Source organism: Leucoraja erinacea, chromosome 13 (assembly GCF_028641065.1).
Source record: "Leucoraja erinacea ecotype New England chromosome 13, Leri_hhj_1, whole genome shotgun sequence".
Classification (NCBI taxonomy): Eukaryota; Metazoa; Chordata; class Chondrichthyes; order Rajiformes; family Rajidae; genus Leucoraja; species Leucoraja erinaceus.
This window is the reverse complement of record NC_073389.1, coordinates 30886233-30907084: the sequence shown is the minus strand read 5'-3', so window position 1 is coordinate 30907084 and position 20852 is coordinate 30886233. Positions and strand designations below refer to the sequence as shown.

The 20852-nt window shown below is 45.6% G+C and overlaps 1 protein-coding gene across 4 annotated transcripts in view; it reads right to left on the bottom strand.

The window, feature by feature from the left end:
• The window catches only part of akap11 (A kinase (PRKA) anchor protein 11), a 55586-nt gene extending 44052 nt beyond the window's left edge, over positions 1-11534 (bottom strand). For 3 of the 4 annotated variants that reach the window (XM_055644781.1, XM_055644783.1, XM_055644785.1), the window contains exons 1-2: positions 11409-11534; positions 2751-2862 (exon numbers count right to left, since the gene is read on the bottom strand). In XM_055644781.1, coding sequence (XP_055500756.1) covers positions 2751-2807 — 57 coding nt within the window. In that variant the 5' untranslated portion in view covers positions 2808-2862; positions 11409-11534. The remainder of the gene's footprint in view (positions 1-2750; positions 2863-11408) is intronic. The other variant, XM_055644782.1, reaches the window with a different exon arrangement.
• Positions 11535-20852: the final 9318 nt, after the last annotated feature.

Here is a 20852-nt window from a genome sequence, read left to right as displayed (position 1 = left end):
TCATTGCAATCTATATAAGACTCTGCATATATTCAGACGTCACTATGCTACCGCATCACATACATGCAGGACTCAAAACCAATGAGCAACGTTGTGAGCAATCCATAAAATATGAAAAACCAGATGGTGTTCAGATTTTTGATGAACTTACTTTATTGCCCTATGCAAAAAGATTCCTTGGCAATTTTGTTTAGTGCCTCTGTGGCTTTTATCTACAAATTCAACAGAAAGCATACTCACAGAGTGACAGTATTATGGCAACTGATGAATAGGTATTAAAATGTTTAGTATCAACACTCCTGACATTTTCCAAGTGACCCCTCTTTTAAATGCAATACCTAGGTTCGATCCTGACTAAGGGTGCTGTCTGTGTGGAGTTTATATGTTCTCTCCGTGACCTGCATAGACCCAATACAGATCCTTGCAGGTTGATACATCCTATCAAACAGAATATCTGCCCGTAATTCTCATGTCTCTGGCTACTCACTCGATTTCTTAATTTAGTCAATATGACTCCTTGAGCAACTTTAACCGACAAGTGCCCTAAAAAAAAAAACGTTGACAAATCCTTTCTGGAAGCCCTTATAAATAACACCCACTACCAGCAAATTAGCAAGAACAAGCATAGACTTGGTGATGGATGGAGTTGAGGGAGGAGGTATAGGGACAGGTGTTGAATCTTATAGGCGGTACCTACCCCTCCTCCCTCAACTCCATCCAGGGACATCGACAGTCTTTTCAAATGAAGCAGAGGTTCACTTGCACTCCTCCAATCTTGTCTACTGTATCCGTTGTTCTCAGTGTAGACTCCTATATAACGGCGAGGCCAAGAGTAAACTGGGCAATCGTTTCGCCGAACACCTACTTTCAGTCCGCCTTGGCCTACACGATCTCCCAATTGCCAAACATTTTAACTCCCCTTCCCATTCCAACCTTTCTGTCCTGGCTTTGCTGTACTGCCAGAGTGAGGCCACATGCAAATTCGAGGAACAGCACCACATATTTTGCTTGGGCAACTTACAACCCAGCGGTATGAAATTTGTTCTCTTTCATTTCATTGAATATCTGCATTCCCCCTCTCTCCGCCCCTTCCACACTCTTGTCATCCTGCCAGTTCCATTGATCGAATCCGTATATGTCTTTGTTATCACCTCTTCCACAACCAACAGTGGACCAATTCACCATTCCTTGGTCATCGGTGCTGGCTCTGATTTGTTTTGACCCTTTTCTTACCTCTAGTTTCCCTCTCCCCTGACTCTCAGTCTGAAGAAGGTTTTGATCCAAAAAGTCACCTATTCCTTTTCTGCAGAGATGCTGCCTCACCCTCTGAGTTACTTCAGCATTTTGTGTCTATCTTCACCCTTCATTCAGTATGATCACCTCCAATCTAATTTCCTCTTTTGAGCCAATTAGCCACAGCCATCGCTTTAAAACATTTTTCAGTCTCTTTCAATACCCCCAATGATCAAGCCTGCACAACGCGTTGCAGTAGAGAATTCCAAAGATTCACCACCCTCTGTGAGAAGTTCCCATGCGATTATGTTTTAAATGACTGTCCTTAGTCTTGCAACTATGTCCTACTTAGTGAAAATTAGATTCAAATTAAGTGGAAACATCTCAACAACTACCCCGTCATGCCCCCAATAGATTTTCTAAGATTTCAACACGATCACCACTCCTAGACTTCAAAGAATATAGATCTGAGGATCGCACAGTGGAACTGGCAGGACGACTAGAGTGGGTAAGGGGTGGAGAGAGAGGGAATGCAGGTCTTCACTGAAATGAGAGAAATCAAAATTCATACTGCTGGGTTGTAAGCTGCCCAAGCGAAATATGTGGTGATGCTCCTCCAATTTGTGTGTGGCCTCACCCTGACATGATCATGACAGGACAACCCTCATTTCAGGAATTAGCCTAGTGAAGGTAGACACAAAATGCTGGAGGAACTCAGCAGGACAACCGCTGAGGGTGTTCTTCTGTTCCGACGTTGGAGTTCCATCATCCCGGTGAGAGGGCCTGAACATCGGGCTGCCCGTTGCGGCGACTGCATGGGGGACTCGGGAGGCCCCGACCACGGGTGAACAACAAAGAGGAGGATGGCTGAACTTTGGTGCCTTCCCTCACAGTGAGAAACTTTGATTCCGCTGTGTGAGGATGGTTATATTAAAGTCTATCATGTGCTGTGTTCTTTTTTATTTGTAGGGCTGTACGGTGATCACAAATTTCACTGTACCAATTGGTGCATGTGACAATAAATGATTCTTGAATCTTGAATCTTCAGTCTGAGGTCAGGGGAGTGGGCGGGACAAAAAAGAACCATCAGTCTTACTGTCTCCGACTACATTCTATCTCTCTCCTTCCAAGTCCCCTGACCTCAGACTGAAGAAGGGTCTCGACCCGAAACGTTACCCATTCCCTCTCTCCAAAGATGCTGCCTGTCCCGCTGAGTTACTCAAGCACTTTGTGTCAACCTTCGATTTAAACCAGCATCTGCAGTTCTTTCCTACACTTTAGCCTAGTGAGTCTCTTTTAGACCGAATCCAATGCCACCATGTACTTTCAAATAGGGGAGGGGCCAAATGATGTCCAGTATCTGTGTTAAGTTTTTCCATAAGCAATATGATAAGGCAATAGGCAAAATCTTAAAATGTCTGAAAAACTCATCAACAGTGCCAGTGAAAACTATTACAGGTTAAATCCACTGAAAACAAATAACTCCTACAGCCTGTTAAGTAGAGACATTACAATACCTGTTTCTGCAGAGACACTCTGGGTTTGGAGAAGCCACTTCTCATCCTTTTGTCCATTGTAGCTTGATCTTTGTATTGCAGGATCGGATGATGATAATTAGACCAGAGTCTACTATAAAGAAACAAAAACACAGAGATAGGGTTACTGAAGGGGGACAGTAGCATGGAACAGTCACAGAAAAATAATTACAGAAGATTAATTTTCTTTTGATTTTATTTTTAAGCTGTAGGCGAAATTAAATGCATATTATCTTACTGGGGCACAAGATGTTGCAAACGCTTCATTTTTGATTAAAAATAAAACAAAGTGCAGGAGAAACTCAACGGGTCAGATGCTCCAGCACGGTTTTTTGACCTGGTCATACTGCTTTAGGCTTAGTGTGTGTCTACAGTATTTTTCACTGTGTTTGATGAAAACTGCAGTTTGAAAATATGTATAAGAATTCATATGTATCATTGAAATTTTGAAAATATAATTAATTTAAGTCAGTCTTTATGGATAGGCCTGACATATCTCTAACAAAGACTTCAGCCAACGAGGCAGGAGGATGCGTATAGAAAATGAAATACTACCCCAAATGTGCTTCACTCTTATTTCTGATGAGTTTAAAAGATAAATATTTAAAGAAATTATTACGTAAGCACGAGCAACATCCTTCACTGATCATACATAGAAACATAGAAATTAGGTGCAGGAGTAGGCCATTCGGCCCTTCGAGCCTGCACCGCCATTCAACATGATCATGGCTGATCATCCAACTCAGTATCCCGTACCTGCCTTCTCTCCATACCCCCTGATCCCCTTAGCCACAGCGAAGGTCTAAACCTTCAAATCTCACCAGAGTTTGTACGGGTAAATTCAGGGACTTCCAGGAATGAGTGGAGTGATGCAATTGCTATTCAGGGGCCCCTTCATTAAATAGGACCACATCCATTCAACAATCATTCTGCTTTTACCATCCAAGGAAGATCAAGCTGTAGAAAGTTAGACAATCAACTATACTTACATTTTATTTGCTACTATGATTTAGTGATAATGAACAATACCAAATAGCAAAACTTAGTAGCATTGAAATGATGACCACTAAAAAGATGCAACTGTGGCTTCCACTTTACAAAGCAGTACCTTGGGTATTTTGCATTATCAGAGGTGCCAGCTTTTTGATGAACCATTAAAACAAGAACCTTTCAGCCACGATAACTTTAAAGAGCCTGTGGCCTCAATGAAAGAAAAACAAGGCAGTTCAACCTAATGTCTTTGTTATTATCACTCAAACAATTCTTCAGTGGATTATCTGTCCATTATAATTTTACTATTAGTGAGTTACTGTGTACAAAATATTGCCTTGTTTCCTCTGTTATAACATATCCAAAGTAAACTGGCTCCAAATAAATGCTTCTTATAATACAGCACTGTAACGTTGATGACCAAATAGAATGCATCAAAACTACCTAACTGAAGCATTGCAAAATTCAACACAGTAACGGCATAAAAGTGTTCCAACATCACAAGCATAACATGAAATTATAAGCAATTTCCCAGAAAAAAAGATGATGACTGAGAAATGATGGTTTAATATTGCAGGTACACTCCAAAGGGCAAGTTGCTATATACATTACTAAAGTTGATTAAAAGCTAGCAGGATTATGGTGTTAACGAAATAATTTAATTCTGATTTTAAAAAATATCCAGTTAATGACTGTCTTTGCAAATATCTGTAATCTCTACCCGACTAGGACAGTATGTGATTCCAGATTCCCAGACTGCTTTGTTCAAGGGTAATGAAGATGGACAATAAACACTGAAGGATCAAAAAAAAATTCTTGTGAAAAAACACACACACACACACACACACACACACACACACACTGCTCCCGTTACAATCAAATTATCCTTGCAAATATTTAAAGTGAACTGTGCAGGTATTCAATAAACACTGAAGGATCAAAAAAAAATTCTTGTGAAAAAACACACACACACACACACACACACACACACACTGCTCCCGTTACAATCAAATTATCCTTGCAAATATTTAAAGTGAACTGTGCAGGTATTTTACAATCAGCTCAAGTAGTATAATGGGAAATCTAAACAAAGTTTTTAACACAATACTAACAACATGACACCCGGCAATTAGGAATGGCCGAAACAAGGAACTGCAGGTGCTGATTTGCAACAAGTGCTGAAGTAACTCAGCAAATCAGGCAGCATCTCTGGAAAATATGGGGGGGGGGAGGGGGGTGAGGGTGAGCAGGATAATTTCAGATCCATTTCCTATACAGTTGTATGCCATGAATCACAGGCTTCTACTGATATATTGTTTGCAATAATTCCTTTCAATAAACTTTGACATTGATTGATCCACAAAAGAGTACTATTAAATAGTCAAGAGTGTTTTAATGTCATATGTTCCAGATAGAACAACAAAATTCTTACTAACAATATAACTCATGGCAATTAGGAATCCTACTCAGTATTCTATTTAAATAAAAAGGAAAGGCATATTTGTGTAAGAAAGAACTGCAGATGCTGGTTTAAATCGATTGTAGACACAAAATTCCGGAATAACTCAGCGGGACAGGCAGCATCTCTGGATTGAAGGAATGGGTGATGTTTTGGGCCGACACCCTTCTTCAGACATTAAAGGTATTATTGTGATTATAGCTGCCTATATTATGTTTCAATTGACTTAAATGCTTTAAATGTAGCTCAACCGCTACACTGCTGTGCCGCCCTCTATCTCTAAAACTAAAAATTATAACTTACGTGCGGAATGGTGACAACAGTATAGTTGCTGCCTTGCAGCACCAGAAACCCGGGTTTGACCCTGCCTAAGGGGTGCTGTCTGTACGGAGTTTGTACGTTCTTCCTGTGACAGCGTGGGTTTCCCCCGGTTTTATTGTGAGTAACATCTACAGTGCCAGGTCCCTGTACACAATGCATTGGAAACAATTAACCTTCATGACCTGGTAGGTTATTTCTCAGGCTTTGAATAATAATTCCTGTGAAATTGCCAAAAATTGATACACATAAAATATATGATCCGGGAGGCCATTTTCCCCATTGTTTCCATTGTCTCTTCTCCCCCTCAGACTATGACTGCAATGCTGAAGGTCATTTCTCTTTGAGATCATTTTAAAGCACCACTGAAATAGATTTAACGTTGGTTCCTCAACCATACTTTCAGGCTGTGAGTCAGCCTCTGGATGAAAACATATTTCTTCATCTCCCCTCTTATCCTTCTCGAATTCCGCTTTGATCCTCTGCTGAGGAAAATAGGTTCTTCCTATTGACAGTCTATACCCCTCGTAATTTTAATGGTCAGGTCTCCCCTCAGCCTTTTCCATTCTGAACAACCAAACCTTACGCAATCTTTCCTCTTGGATGCAACATCCAGTACTGCCAACATCTTTATAAAATTCCTCTGCACATTCTCCAGTGGAATCATTGTTCTTATGTTACATCAGAATAGTTCACGCTCTGGCCAGACTGTAAACAGTTTTAGCATGACTGCTCTGGTCTTGTATACCATTGCTCAACTAATAAAGTGCAACATTCTATGTCTTTTCAATCACCTTATTGACCTGAATATGCTTCACTCTATTTTTGTCATGCTTGTGGCTGCTTCTGAACCACTCTTTTTCTACTAATCTTTCTTTTCTTTATCTCTTGTACATTTCCATCCCTCTGTTCTTTTTTGCGTCATACCCAATTTCAATTAATTGAACTCTGTATTCTTCTACCTCACTGTCTTTCTTATTCTCTTTCCCTCTTCAGAACACACACATCACCACTCTACTCTCTATGTATATTTCTTCATGTTTTCTCTCGATAAGTTCCCGATGTTGGGGGAGTCCAGTACTAGGGGCCACAGTTTAAGAATAAGGATTAAGCCATTTAGAACAGAGACGAGGAAACACTTTTTCTCACAGAGAGTGGTGAGTCTGTGGAATTCTCTGCCTCAGAGGGCGGTGGAGGTGGGTTCTCTGGATGCTTTCAAGAGAGAGCTAGAAAGGGCTCTTAAAAACAGCAGTCAGGGGATATGGGGAGAAGGCAGGAACGGGGTACTGATTGGGGATGATCAGCCATGATCACATTGAATGGCGGTGCTGGTTCGAAGGGCCGAATGGCCTACTCCTGCACCTATTGTCTCTCCTTCATCCCACTCCTGTCTCTCTCTCTCTTTGGAATATTTTCTTCCACATGGTCTCTATCTTTCCATTCCCAAATTTAAAAAAGTGGTCATTTTGTATAGCTACTCGCCTGGCTCAGTTGATCCTTCTCTCTCTATCTACGTGACTATCTCACTCTCCCTCACCCTCTGCTCCTCTTTCTGATTCTCTCTCCAATTCTTCTCCAAGATTGCATCTCTCTTGCTCAGGTTTCCTTCACTATCTGCCTGTCTGGGGTCTGGGAAACCACCTCCTCAATGCACTGGCACCATCCCCACCTGGAACTGGGCCAGAATTCCACAAATGGTAAGAAATCAATGGATTTGGATCTATATTCTTTGGTTTATAAGAATGAAAGCGGATCTTATTTAAACATACAAGATCCTATAATGGGCATGGCAGGATAGGTGTTGAAACGTTTCCCCTGATCACCAAATTTCCAACGAGAGTACATATTTGCAAGAAGGTAGACAACATTTTCTTTCTGGAACAGGTGCAACATAGGTTTACCTGCATCTCCCCCAACCTCATCTATTGCATCTGCTGCTCTAGATGTCAGCCGATCTACATCGGTGAGACTAAGCATAGGCTTGGCGATCGTTTCGCCGAACACCTCCGCTCGGTCCGCATTAACCAACCTGATCTCCCTGTGACTCAGCACTTCCAACTCCCCCTCCCATTCCGAATCCGACCTTTCTGTCCTGGGCCTCCTCCATTGCCAGAGTGAGCACCACCGGAAACTGGAGGAGCAGCACCTCATATTCCGCTTGGGCAGTCTGCATCCTGAACATTGACTTCTCCAATTTCTGGTAGCCCTTGCTATCTCCTCCCCTTCTCAGCTCTCCCTCAGCACTCTGGCTCCTCCACTTCCTTTCTTAGAACATAGACATAGAAATTAGGTGCAGGAGTAGGCCATTCGGCCCTTCGAGCCTGCACCGCCATTCAATATGATCATGGCTGATCATCCAACTCAGTATCCCGTACCTGCCTTCTCTCCATACCCCCTGATCCCCTTAGCCACAAGGGCCACATCTAACTCCCTCTTAAATATAGCCAATGAACTGGCCTCAACTACCCTCTGTGGCAGAGAGTTCCAGAGATTCACCACTCTCTGTGTGAAAAAAAGTTCTTCTCATCTCGGTTTTAAAGGATTTCCCCCTTATCATTAAGCTGTGACCCCTTGTCCTGGGACTTCCCCAACATCGGGAACAATCTTCCTGCATCTAGCCTGTCCAACCCCTTAAGAATTTTGTAAGTTTCTATAAGATCCCCTCTCAATCTCCTAAATTCTAGAGAGTATAAACCAAGTCTATCCAGTCTTTCTCTCATAAGACAGTCCTGACATCCCAGGAATCAGTCTGGTGAACCTTCTCTGCACTCCCTCTATGGCAATAATGTCCTTCCTCAGATTTGGAGACCAAAACTGTACGCAATACTCCAGGTGTGGTCTCACCAAGACCCTGTACAACTGCAGTAGAACCTCAGTCCCTGCTCCTATACTCAAATCCTTTTGCAATGAAAGCTAACATTCTGATTCGCTTTCTTTACTGCCTGCTGCACCTGCATGCCTACCTTCAATGACTGGTGTACCATGACACCCAGGTCTCGCTGCATCTCCCCCTTTCCCAATCGGCCACCATTTAGATAATAGTCTGCTTTCCCGTTTTTGCCACCAAAATGGATAACCTCACCTTTATCCACATTATACTGCATCTGCCAAACATTTGCCCATTCACCTAGCATACCCAAGTCACCTTGCAGTCTACTAGCATCCTCCTCACAGCTAACACTGCCCCCCAGCTTAGTGTCATCCGCAAACTTGGAGATATTGCCTTCAATTCCCTCATCCAGATCATTAATATATATTGTAAATAGCTGGGGTCCCAGCACTGAGCCTTGTGGTACCCCACTAGTCACTGCCTGCCATTGTGAAAAGGACCCGTTTACTCCTACTCTTTGCTTCCTGTTTGCCAGCTAGTTCTCTATCCACATCAATACTGAACCCCCAATTTAAGTTTGTATACTAATCTTTTATGTGGGACCTTGTCGAAAGCCTTCTGGAAGTCCAGATACACCACATCCACTGGTTCTCCCCTATCCACGCTACTAGTTACATCATTTATTCTTCCTGCCCCCCCCCCCCCCCCCCACCCCCCCACCCTGCGTCAGTCTGAAGAAGGGTTTTGGCCCGAACCGTTGCCTATTTCCTTCGTTCCATAGATGCTGCCGCACCCGCTGAGTTTCACCAACAATTTTGTCTACCTTCGAATCTCCAGCATCTGCAGTTCCTTCTTGAACATATTTGCAAGATATGGGTTGTGTGGTAATGCCTTCTTATAGAGTGTTGTGAATCGCGAATTATCCATCTCAGAGGATTATGGTGATTAGATCATCAAAGATTATACAGATACAATTTTTTTTTTAATATTGGAGAATTGAGGGCTATGGGGAACTAACATGGGGTAGATCAGCCATAATCATTGCAGATTGCTGGCAGGTCTGAAGGTCCGGGTGCTCCCACTTACTTGTGTTCTTGAAAGGAAGGTTGGAGATAGACTAGTAGCTTGAAATGATTAAAGAGCAAAGGTGAGTTTTTTAAACAAAGTTAATAGTCTATTAATGAAGAAGGGACAATGCCTGAACATAGTGACTAGGTAAATAATACCAACTCCAGGAGAGTCAGAACGGAGGGTTGGGTGGGTTCTGGGTGCACCACAGGGGCAGGTGCGTCTCAGGCACAAAATCCGTTTGGACAGGGCACGGCTGGAGAATAGAGGAAAGAACAAAACATGGTTTTGAGTCAACTCACTCTTCACCCACCAACCAGTTACCAATCATCCTCTCACACTCTCCCAATCCTACCCCGCTCCCCCCACCACACAGTCATGACTGTGCAGCCAAATTATGCTCTAACTCCATTTACAAGTTTGCAGATGACACCGCTGTAGTGGATTTTGAAAATGACAAGACGGAATACAGAGAGGAGATAGAAAGCTTCATAACATGATGTTAAGACAGAAGACTTTCCCTCAATGTCAGCAAGACAAAGGGCTATTTATTGATTTCAGGAAGCAGGATGGAGTGCATGCCCCAATCAGCATCAATAGTGCCAAAGTGGAGATGGTCGAGAATTTCAAGTTCCAAGGCATAAACATCACCAGCAATTTGTCCTGGCCCAACCATATTGAAACCAATGGACAAGAAAATGCACCAATGCCTCTATTTCCTCATAAGTCTAAGGAAGTTCAGCATGTCACCAACTCCTACCAATACAATACACCGTAGATAGCATCCTTTCCAAAGCATCAAAACTTAGTTTGGCAACAAGATCCCAAGAGATTGCAGAGTTGTGAATGTAGACCACTCCATCATACAGACCAGTCTCTCCACAATCGACACTTCACATGGTGTTGGGGAAGCAGACAATATAATCAAGGACCTTTTACCATCACAATCATTTCTTCTTCTCCCCTCTCTCATCAATTAAACCAACACTAATACCAATACCGAGCACTTTTACAAATCAAACATCTCAGATGTTTGCCAATACCATCACTGAACAATCCCCCTCCTCAATCCCCTCTCAGCCCCACCCCTACTCCAGAACCCATGATTCTCTACTCTCAGGCCTGCAATCCCAGATCCCTTCACGACCCTCCTCCCTCCTCCAAGGCTCCACTCTCTGATCCCCTTGTCCAAGTCCCTGTTTTCCTCTCGGGTCCTTCCATAATCATCTCCACTCTAAAGCCCGCACTCCTCTCTGATCCCCTTCCCGCAGAGTCAAATTCTCCTCCCTGGTACTTCAACGATTCCCTTCCTCCAGGCCTCCCACTCCCCTCGCTGATCCACGCTCCCACCAACCCAGGTCCCTGACCCCTATCCCTCAATTCTCCTCTCCCTCATCAGGGCCCTGATCCCCTTCCCCCAGAACTTTATTCTTCTTCCCGCAGGGCATTTTATCCCCTTCCCTTAGGGCTCCATTCTTCTCCCAGGTACTTCCTTGATTCCCTTCCCCCAAGCTTCGAACTCTCCTCCCTGACCCCCCCCCCCCCCCCCCCCCCCCCCCCCCCCCCCCCCCCCCTAGGCCTCTTGTCCTCTTCATCCACCCCTCAGGTCCCCCCCGAAGCCCCTGATATCTCCTGGTCCCCAAACGCCTTATCCCTTTACCCTTCCAAGCCGTTGATCCCTTCTCCCCAACTTCTTGACCCCACTCAACCCCCTATCCTTTAGCCTCCCCCCCCCCCCCCCCCCCCCAGTTCCTGATTATTTCTCCTCCCCCCCCCACCCACCGCTTCAAGCCCCTGGTGGCCGTCACTCCCCCAGGCCTCTCCCATCCACTCTCATCCCATCCCTCCCCAATCCCTCTCTCCCAGGCCCCCGTCCTTCCCGGATCGCCTTCCCGCAGGCCTCGATTCTCCTCCCGGGTCCCTCACCGGCTCCTTTCCTCAATGACCCCGCGCCCCAGGTCTCCCCTGCGCTCACCGTCCGACTCCGGAGCCGCCTCATGCCAGCGTTGGGGGGAGACAGGCCCCGACTCCCGAGCGGCGGGGGCTACGACGACGGACACGGCATCGAGCGCAGAGCGGCGCCGGCCGCCGCAGTGACGCAACGCTGCCAGAGGGGGCGCAGAGCGGCGCCGGCCGCCGCAGTGACGCAACGTTGCCAGAGGGGGCGCAGAGCGGCGCCGGCCGCCGCAGTGACGCAACGCTGCCAGAGGGGGCGCAGAGCGGCGCCGGCCGCCGCAGTGACGCAACGCTGCCAGAGGGGGCGCAGAGCGGCGCCGTCCGCCGCAGTGACGCAGCGCTGCCAGAGGGGGCGCAGAGCGCGCAGGGCAAAGGTCACAGAAGACGTCAATGAGTGACAGCTGGGATTGGCATCAGAGTTCAAGGAAACCTGATTGAAGTTTATAAGATTATGAGATGGATAGATTGGGTAGAAATGTCAAACACTAATTATCACAGCTTTAAGGTCAGATGGGGTAAGTTTAAATGAGATGTGTGAGCATGTTTTTCCACAGAGAGTGGTATGTGCTGGAACATGTTGCCAGGGATAGTGGTGGAAGCATATACAATAGTAGCATTTAAGAGGCTTATGGCTGGACATAGACATATGCAGGTAATGGAGAGATATGGATCATATGCAGACAAAAACATTAAATTAATTCGGCATTGGTGCAGATATGCCTCATGCCAGCGTATGGAAAATGGCGGCGCACCTGAATGCAGCGGCTTTGGTCTCCCCCATGTGGATGTTGTTGTTTCTGTCTGTTTTGTCCGTTTGTCTGTGGACCTGCGACACGAAATACAACCGGCAGGACCTTCTAAGGATTGGGACGCTGTGTAGCGAACTAGAGTTCGCAAGAAGCTCCCACAACGATTATATCCCGCCAGAAATCGCCCGCCCAGAGGAGTCCGAGTGGATTACCTTACCGAATGGACGGTGCGGGAGGGGGCGCAGACGGAGGCGGCAGAAGCGCGGTTGTCGAGCCGGCATTCACGCTAGGCTAAAGGAAGCTCCTTACAGACCAGCGCTACCCAGCATCTTTTTGACGAACGCCCGATCGCTCAGCAACAAGATGGACGAGCTGGAGCTGATCAATGAAGAAAACACAACTGCTCGATTATGGTGGTAACTGAGACCTGGCTTCACGCTGGGATCCCGGACGAGGCCATCAGTCTGGTAGGTCGCACAGCACAACGGGCCGACAGGAGCAGTGACTCCAGGAAGAGCAGAGGAGGGGGGCTATGTATTTACTCCTATGCCAAATGGTGTACAAATGTAAACGTTGTAGAGAGACATTGTTCACCAGACATGGAGTTTATTACATTGAAATGTCGACCCTTCTACCTGCCGCGGGAGTTCACAGCTGTGGTTATTCTGGCTGTTTATATTCCACCAAGTGCCAACGTCAAGCTAGCACTGAACACCGTGCTAGCATCAATCAACAAACTACAGACTGCGCACCCTGATGGGATTTTCAACGTGGCTGGAGACTTCAACCAGGCTAATCTAAAAACTGTCCTCCCTAAATTCCACCAGCATGTCACGTGTCCAACGAGAGGTCAAAATACACTGGATCACATGTACAGCAACATTAGGGATGGATACAAAGCCTCCTCTCTCCCTCACCTCGGCCAGTCTGACCATCTCTCACTCTTTCTCACCCCGGCATACAGACCTCTCATTATGAGAACCAAGCCCAGTGTGAGAAACATAAAGACTTGGCCCGAGGGCGCTGCCGCCCAACTTCAGGACTGTTTTGAGCGCACTTGTATGTCCTGTTTGCAAACCAGGACATACAAGAATACACATCCACAGTCATGTTCTATATACAGAACTGTATCAACAACGTCACTGTCGACAGGGAGGTTAGGTGCTATCCAAATAACAAACCATGGATGACCAGGGATGCAGGAAACTGCTGAGGGAACGCAACTCAGCCTTTAGATCTGGCAGTGATGAATTGTACAGCACTGCCAGATCTAAACTAAAGAGAGCCATTAAAGAGGCAAAGACAGCCTATGGAAGAAGGTTAGAGGGGTATTTTAACGAAAGGGATCCTCGGCGTGTCTGGCAGGGCATTCAGCAACTCACAAACTACAAGGGCAAGGGGGGGCCGATCATCAGCAGCAGTAACAACTCGCTAGCTGAGGAGCTCAACCACTTTTTCGCCTGCTTTGAGCTGAATGAGGCGGAGCCTGCACCTGCACCCACACCCAGCACTGATGACCTGGCACTCACTGTGCCACTCACTGTGAGTACGGAGGACGTCAGAAGAACACTCCGCAGGGTTAACCCCAGGAAGGCTGCTGGCCCAGATGGCTTCCCAGGGAGAGTATTGCGGGACTGTGCAGACCAGTTAGCGGAGGTTTTTAGCGGCATCTTTAACCTCTGTCAACGTGCACTGTCCCTAAATGCTTTAAGACTGCTACCATCGTGCCTGTACCCAAAAAAACATCCATTACCAGCTTGAATGACTATAGACCTGTTGCTCTCACTTCAACGGTGATGAAGTGTTTTGAACGGCTGGTCCTGGCCCACATTAAGTCCTCACTCCCATCCATCCTGGATCAGCATCAGTTTGCATATAGAGCTAATAGGTCAACGGAGGATGCCATCAACATAGCTCTACATTCTGCACTGACACATCTGGAGCGTCCTGGCTCATATGTGAGGATGTTATTTGTAGATTTTAGTTCTGCATTTAATACCATCATCCCCAGCAGAATGGTGGACAAACTGTCTGATCTGAGTGTTAATGCAAACACATGCAGATGGATTAAGGACTTTTTAACAGACCGCCCACAGACTGTCAGGATGGGGTCCAATTACTCCCCAGTCCTGACGCTCAGCACAGGAGCGCCACAAGGTTGTGTGCTGAGTCCCATCTTGTATACAATATACACTTATGACTGTATACTAACACACAGTACAAACAGGATCATCAAATTTGTGGACGATACGACTGTGGTGGGACTGATAAACAACAACGACGAGTCTGCCTACAGGGGTGAAGTCCAAAAACTGACTGTCTGGTGTACCAAAAACAACCTGGTACTCAACCCATCAAAGCCAAAAGAACTGGTCGTTGACTTCAGGAGGAAGAGGAGAGAGGAACCTGCTCTCTTATACATCAAAGGAGACATGGTGGAGAGAGTCACTGGCTAAGTTCCTGGGAATAAACATCCCCCAGGACCTCACCGTCACTCTCGTGAAGAAGTCACATCAGCGGCTGTATTTCCTGAGGTCTCTGCAGAGAGCAAACGTCTCACAGCCGCTGCTGCTGTCCTTCTACCGATGCGCCGTGGAAAGTATCCTCTCCTATGGAATCCTGGTGTGGTTTGCTAGCTGTACTGTGGCTGAGAGGAGGGCGCTGCAGGGAATTATAAAAACTGCACAGAGCATTACAAACGCTCAACTGCCCTCCTTAGATGATATATACAGGGCCCAATGCTTGCGCCAGGCCACAAATATCAAGCAGGACACATCCCACCCTGCCAACCACCTTTCAGGTCTCTGAAGGCTCGCACCGGTAGACTAAAAAATAGTTTCTACCCATGTGCGATAAAAGAGCTTAATTCCAACAGAGAACACTGGGGAAGCAAAATGGAATTCCAAGAAATGCCGCCAAATTATTTTAAATTCTTTTTAAATACTTATTTATTATTTTACTAATAAGTGTACATATGTGTCAATGGTTGGCGTGTTTGTATTTTTTTAACCGGAGGAGATGTAATGGAATTTCGTTGCACAGTATTGTGCAATGACAATAAACGTATTCATTCATTCAGATATTGCGGGCTGAAGGGCCTGTCCCTGTGCAGTACTTTTCTATGTTCTATCTCAGTGTTCATCAAAAGTACAGTAGCACCAAGACTGACCAATGTGGCTGAGGCTTGACAGACACGCGCACCTAAGTATGGAGCAGGTCTTCAGGGAACTAACGCAAAGGATAAACATGCATCACCCCATTCTCATTTATGCACCTGTTGCAGAACATTTCCAATGCCCTAAAACTGGACATCAGGTCATCTGGGCCAACAGCAGGAGAATAACCATAATCTGTGATCTCACAGGCCTAAGGTGTCCTTCACTCCAACATAGAAACATAGAAAATAGGTGCAGGAGTAGGCCATTCGGCCCTTCGAGCCTGCACCGCCATTCAATATGATCATGGCTGATCAGCGTTCTTCTCAAAGAAGCAGATTAACTCTGGCTCAGTGAAGTGTGGAAGAGCATGCTGGGAACAGCAGCAGCAGGAGTACCTAAAAACAAGGTGCAAAGTTCTAAGCAAAAAGCAAATGGCTGGAGGATCTCAGTAGGTCAGGCAGTATCTTTGGAAGTGTGGTCGGGACAATTGGGTCGGGACCACAATTTATCCTCATATCTTCTCTCCCAATTCTGACAAAAAGTCAGAAACTTTTACTGAAACTTTGATTGAAACATTAACTCTGCTTTTCTTTCGACAAGATCCTGCCTGGCCTGCTGCGTGCTCATATAACTACTGAACCTGACACCAGGGGAGGCAGGTTAGCTCGCTGTGTCTTTGCTGGTTTAAACCAAAGAATACAGATCATTCCAGTTCGGAATGGACACTCACAGCCACCTCAAAATATGAATGAACTCCCATGATATGAACAATTCAAAAGTCCGATATACATAGTTCATTCCTAAAAGTGGCAGAACTGGTTTCCTCATTCTCTCTTAATTTTGGTAATTGCTCTTTCTTATCTATCTTATCAGTCTTATGTGGTTTTGATACCATTCATTCCAATACTCTGGTCGTATAGTTATCGTATCATGTTTTTTTTGTATTTTATGATTTATGGACAAAATAGACTTACCAATGTCTAAAGATAGAACCTGTCCGTTACCCGGGGTGGCCGGTGAATTAAATCAGGCAGTAAGGTAGAATTTTGTAAAGCCTATAATAAGAGAAGTGAAACAATACACATTCAGAAATACATCCAGTTCCCACTACAGTACCATGTGTCACAAGAGATTCTGTGGTTGTACACAAGGATGGTGTGTTGCCTCCCTGGTGTCAGAGTCCAGGATGTTTCGGAGCAGTTGTAGAACATTCTCAAGGAGTGAGAACTCAGAAGCCACTGTACACATCGGTACCAACAACATATGTAAAAGATCCAGTCCAGGTTTTACCATATCGTCAGCATTTAATACTAACGTTTCCAGACACCAGCTGTCAGTCGAGATGCAGTTATAGTGATGTCAACATGCTGTGTAACTTTATTATATGCCAATAAACTTGTTGGATCTTTACTTGGAGTATGTGTTAGTAGCTCTACACTCAGTCAGTCCCACTGCAACAATCTCTGTCGGTCAGAACTGATATCTAACGTTTACCATCGCCTCTCCCGCTGAGGGCTGTTGCACGTATCATAGCATATCACAATAGCAAATATGACAACTTGTATTCACTCCGATTACTGGCATTAGTGGTCTCTAGCAGGAAAGGTGCCAGGGAGTGAGTTCACTCTCTTCTGCCTTTGACTGACAGTGGGAGGCAGGGTAAGGTGAAATGAAAGTTGCATGGATATATCATTCATAGTGTGTAAATCTGAAGAAGCTGTTGGATGAGGGAAAGTAGTGTCCCCACTGCTGACTGGAATATTTCCCAATATATGTAACACACCCTCTTGCAGGACTGGGCATTGTGCCAGCTACACTAACTCCATGGGGCAGGGAGAGTGCAAGTACATGAACAATGCTGTCCCATTGAATGAGAGTGCTTCCCATAATTAGAACAGCCAAGACAGAGGTGAAGTTGAGGCCTTTGAAGATACATAATCCTCCACCTTCCCCATAGGCTACAGCCTCGTCTGATTTACAAGCTGTGGATATATCCATACAACTTTTAGCACCCCACTCCTTTTAAAAATCACAGCCACCAGTTCAGATTTTAATAGACAATAATCTTTGATTACAGGACTGTCTTATGAAGAAAGACTGGATAGACTTGGTTTATACTCTCTAGAATTTAGAAGATTGAGAGGGGATCTTATAGAAACTTACAAAATTCTTAAGGGGTTGGACAGGCTAGATGCAGGAAGATTGTTCCCGATGTTAGGGAAGTCCAGGACAAGGGGTCACAGCTTAAGGATAAGGGGGGAAATCCTTTAAAACCGAGATGAGAAGAACTTTTTTCACACAGAGAGTGGTGAATCTCTGGAACTCTCTGCCACAGAGGGTAGTTGAGGCCAGTTCATTGGCTATATTTAAGAGGGAGTTAGATGTGGCCCTTGTGGCTAAGGGGATCAGGGGGTATGGAGAGAAGGCAGGTACGGGATACTGAGTTGGATGATCAGCCATGATCATATTGAATGGTGGTGCAGGCTCGAAGGGCCGAATGGCCTACTCCTGCACCTAATTTCTATGTTTGGTTGGATGTGATCTACATATGGTGAGTCATTGGGCATGTCCTGTAACCATGCCGGGTCAGCAGAGGATGAGGTCATGCACCTTTGCAGAGGCCTCATAAGAAGACTAGAGTGGAACAGGTTAGAGAGGAAGGTTGAATGGGTCTGCACAGTGAAACATGAGGCTTGCCAGAAAGCCTGTGGGCAATATTAAGAATCTTTGCTGCTTGCAGGGGCTTGATGTGCACCTACTGACATTACCACAACAATTACATTTGTGAAGTACTTCATTGGGTATAAGTGAAAGGTTCTATATAAACTCGTCTTTATTTTAAAAGAGTGGGCAGAAAGCCAATGCACCAAGTGGAAATGGAAAGTAAATATGAACAAATGGTTTGACAAGAGTGGATGGAAAACTATTTATTTTGTATTGTGCACAGACATTGGAATATATTAAGGCACGTACATCATTTGTCTCTCACTGTTAACCAAAAAATATATTTACTTTGACTAAACTTGCTTTCATGTTAGAATCCTCGAAATAATTGGCACTAATTATTTATTTCAAACATTGTATTTTGGCGAGTCGAGACAGTGAATGAATTCAAAGGGTTTTATTTTGTAACGGTAAAATAACGAATAAACTCTGGTCGGTAAGGCAGCCAACAAACGCGATGTTACTTCCACAGGTGTGGCGCTAGAACGATATAACTCGGTAAAAAGCGTGCGAATATCGCCCCCCCCCACGCCCACGTGACTGGTGCAGCCAATCCGAGGGCTTGACTACCCAAAGACACCACCAGGTGTCGCTACAGTATCTATATTACTAAAAGTCTGATCTTGACCACTTTTGGCCCACTGTGCTGCGATTTCCGAGAGAACGCCACCGCCTACGGCCGTCATTTTTGGCCACCTTGCTCAGAGGCCCCCTCCGCCTTCCTGGACCCCAGGATTTTTCACATTGATGACTTTGGCTTGGGCTTGAAGTTGAAAGGCACTACTTACTACAAATGGTGGTTTGGGTGCTTTGGCTTGAAGTTAAAAGGCACTGCTGCAAATGCACTTACTTCCTGTTTGCACTGTATATTGATTTTAGATAAAATGCTACTACTTACGGTTGTGATTTTTGGCCATCTTACTCCCCTCTGCTCAGCAGGTGCAGAGAATTCTTCCCATCAATGAAAAATAAATGTGTTATTAGTGTTTAAAAAATGTTGAGAATCTCTCTCCTGTCAATCACACCATGAAGGCCACACCTTTTCCAATGGGAGGGGGAGGGGTTATAAAACTCAGAAGTGTGTGTGTGGCTCAGTCTCTGCATGATGGGGGAGGGAGAGATCATGACTCTGTCTGAGCTGTGAATCAACTGAACACACTGAATGTCTACTGAACTGAGTTTGGTGTTTTGTGTGGTTTGATGGTGGTTTAACCTTGCTTGAAGTGGTATGAAACTGCATTTGAATTTGGTGGCCTTGGACCCTGCTTGAAGTGGTATGAAACTGCACTTGAATTTGGCGGCCTTGCATCCTGCTTGAAGTGGTAGGAAACTGCACTTGAATTTGGTGGCCTTGCACCCTGCTCAAAGTGGTAGGAAACTGCACTTGAATTTGGTGGCCTTGCACCCTGCTTGAAATGGTAGAAAAATGGATTTGAATTTGGTGACCTTGCACCCTGCTTGAAATGGAATTTCAAGGAATAGCCATGAGTCAACTGCCAGCCCACCAGCCATGAGTGAGCTGCCAGCAGATCAGGCTTGAGGGACTGAGCTGCCACCCCAAGAACCCATACCAGCACTCCAGAAAGCCCCCCCCCCCCGTCCGCGTTGTTATTATTTTCTGTCTATGTTTCTATGTAGTTTTTCTTATTTTATGTTGGGGTGTGTGTGTGGGGGGGGGGGGGGGGGGGTGGGAGGGAGGGGGAACTTTTAAATCTCTCCCTGCACGGGAGACCCGACCTTTTCTTGCCGGGTCTCCGTTATCGTTGGGGCTGCAATGAGGTGCGGCCTCCAACAGAAGAAGCCGGGGACTCTGGTGCCGACGACTCACCGTCACCGTCGTGGAGCTGGCCGAGTCCGGAGCGGGTGGAGCGGTGGTGGAGCACTGCTGCTGCTGCTGCTGCTGCTGCTGAGGCCCGACCTCCGGAGATTAGGAGGCTGCTACTGCGGGTCTGCGGACGTCGGCACCGGGAGCCCGCGGATCCCTGGAGGGAGACCGCCTTTCTGGGCTCCTGCAACGGCGACTTCTCCCGCCCGAGTTGCGGGGTCGAAGAGCTCCTGGAGCGGGGGCCTACATCACTGCCCCGCGCGGCTTGGAATGGCCGCGGGACTTTGCGAGCGCACGCCGGGGGCTCTAACACCAAGACCCGGTGTGCGATCTTGCACCACCCGGCGTGGCTTTAATGGCCGCGGGACAATCGCCATCGCCAGCCGGGGGCTTTGACTTTGACTCTGACATCGGGGGGGGGGAGAGTGCAGTGAAGAGATAAGTTTTTTTTGGCCTTCCATCACAGCAATGTGATGGATGTTTATGTAAAATGTAAATTATGTTGTGTCTGGGGTCTATTTGTCTGTAATGTATGGCTGCAGAAACGGCATTTCGTTTGGACCTCAAGGGGTCCAAATGACAATTAAATTGTATTGTATTGTATTGTATTGTATTGTATTGTATATTGGAATTGGTGAAGAGGTGGAATATTGCGTCGAGGGACCAGCCCTCCCGTGTGAACATGGAACCCAACGGGTCCCACTTAGTCTAGTACTATATATATATACATACATATATATATATATATATATATATATATATATATATATATATATACATACCAATAATATATATATGCTAATAATATATATATACTACAGTATACTATACATACTGTATATACATATTGTACACACCTTAGCCTGTGGTGATTTAGCACCCTGATTCACTGTAGAATAAGATTGCTGTGTCTGACTGCTTCACACTGCCCTCTTCAGACAGAAAGGCTTTCTTCATTGTTAAAGAGGGAACTGCAGATCCACACAATGTCAGCTTCACTTGCAAGC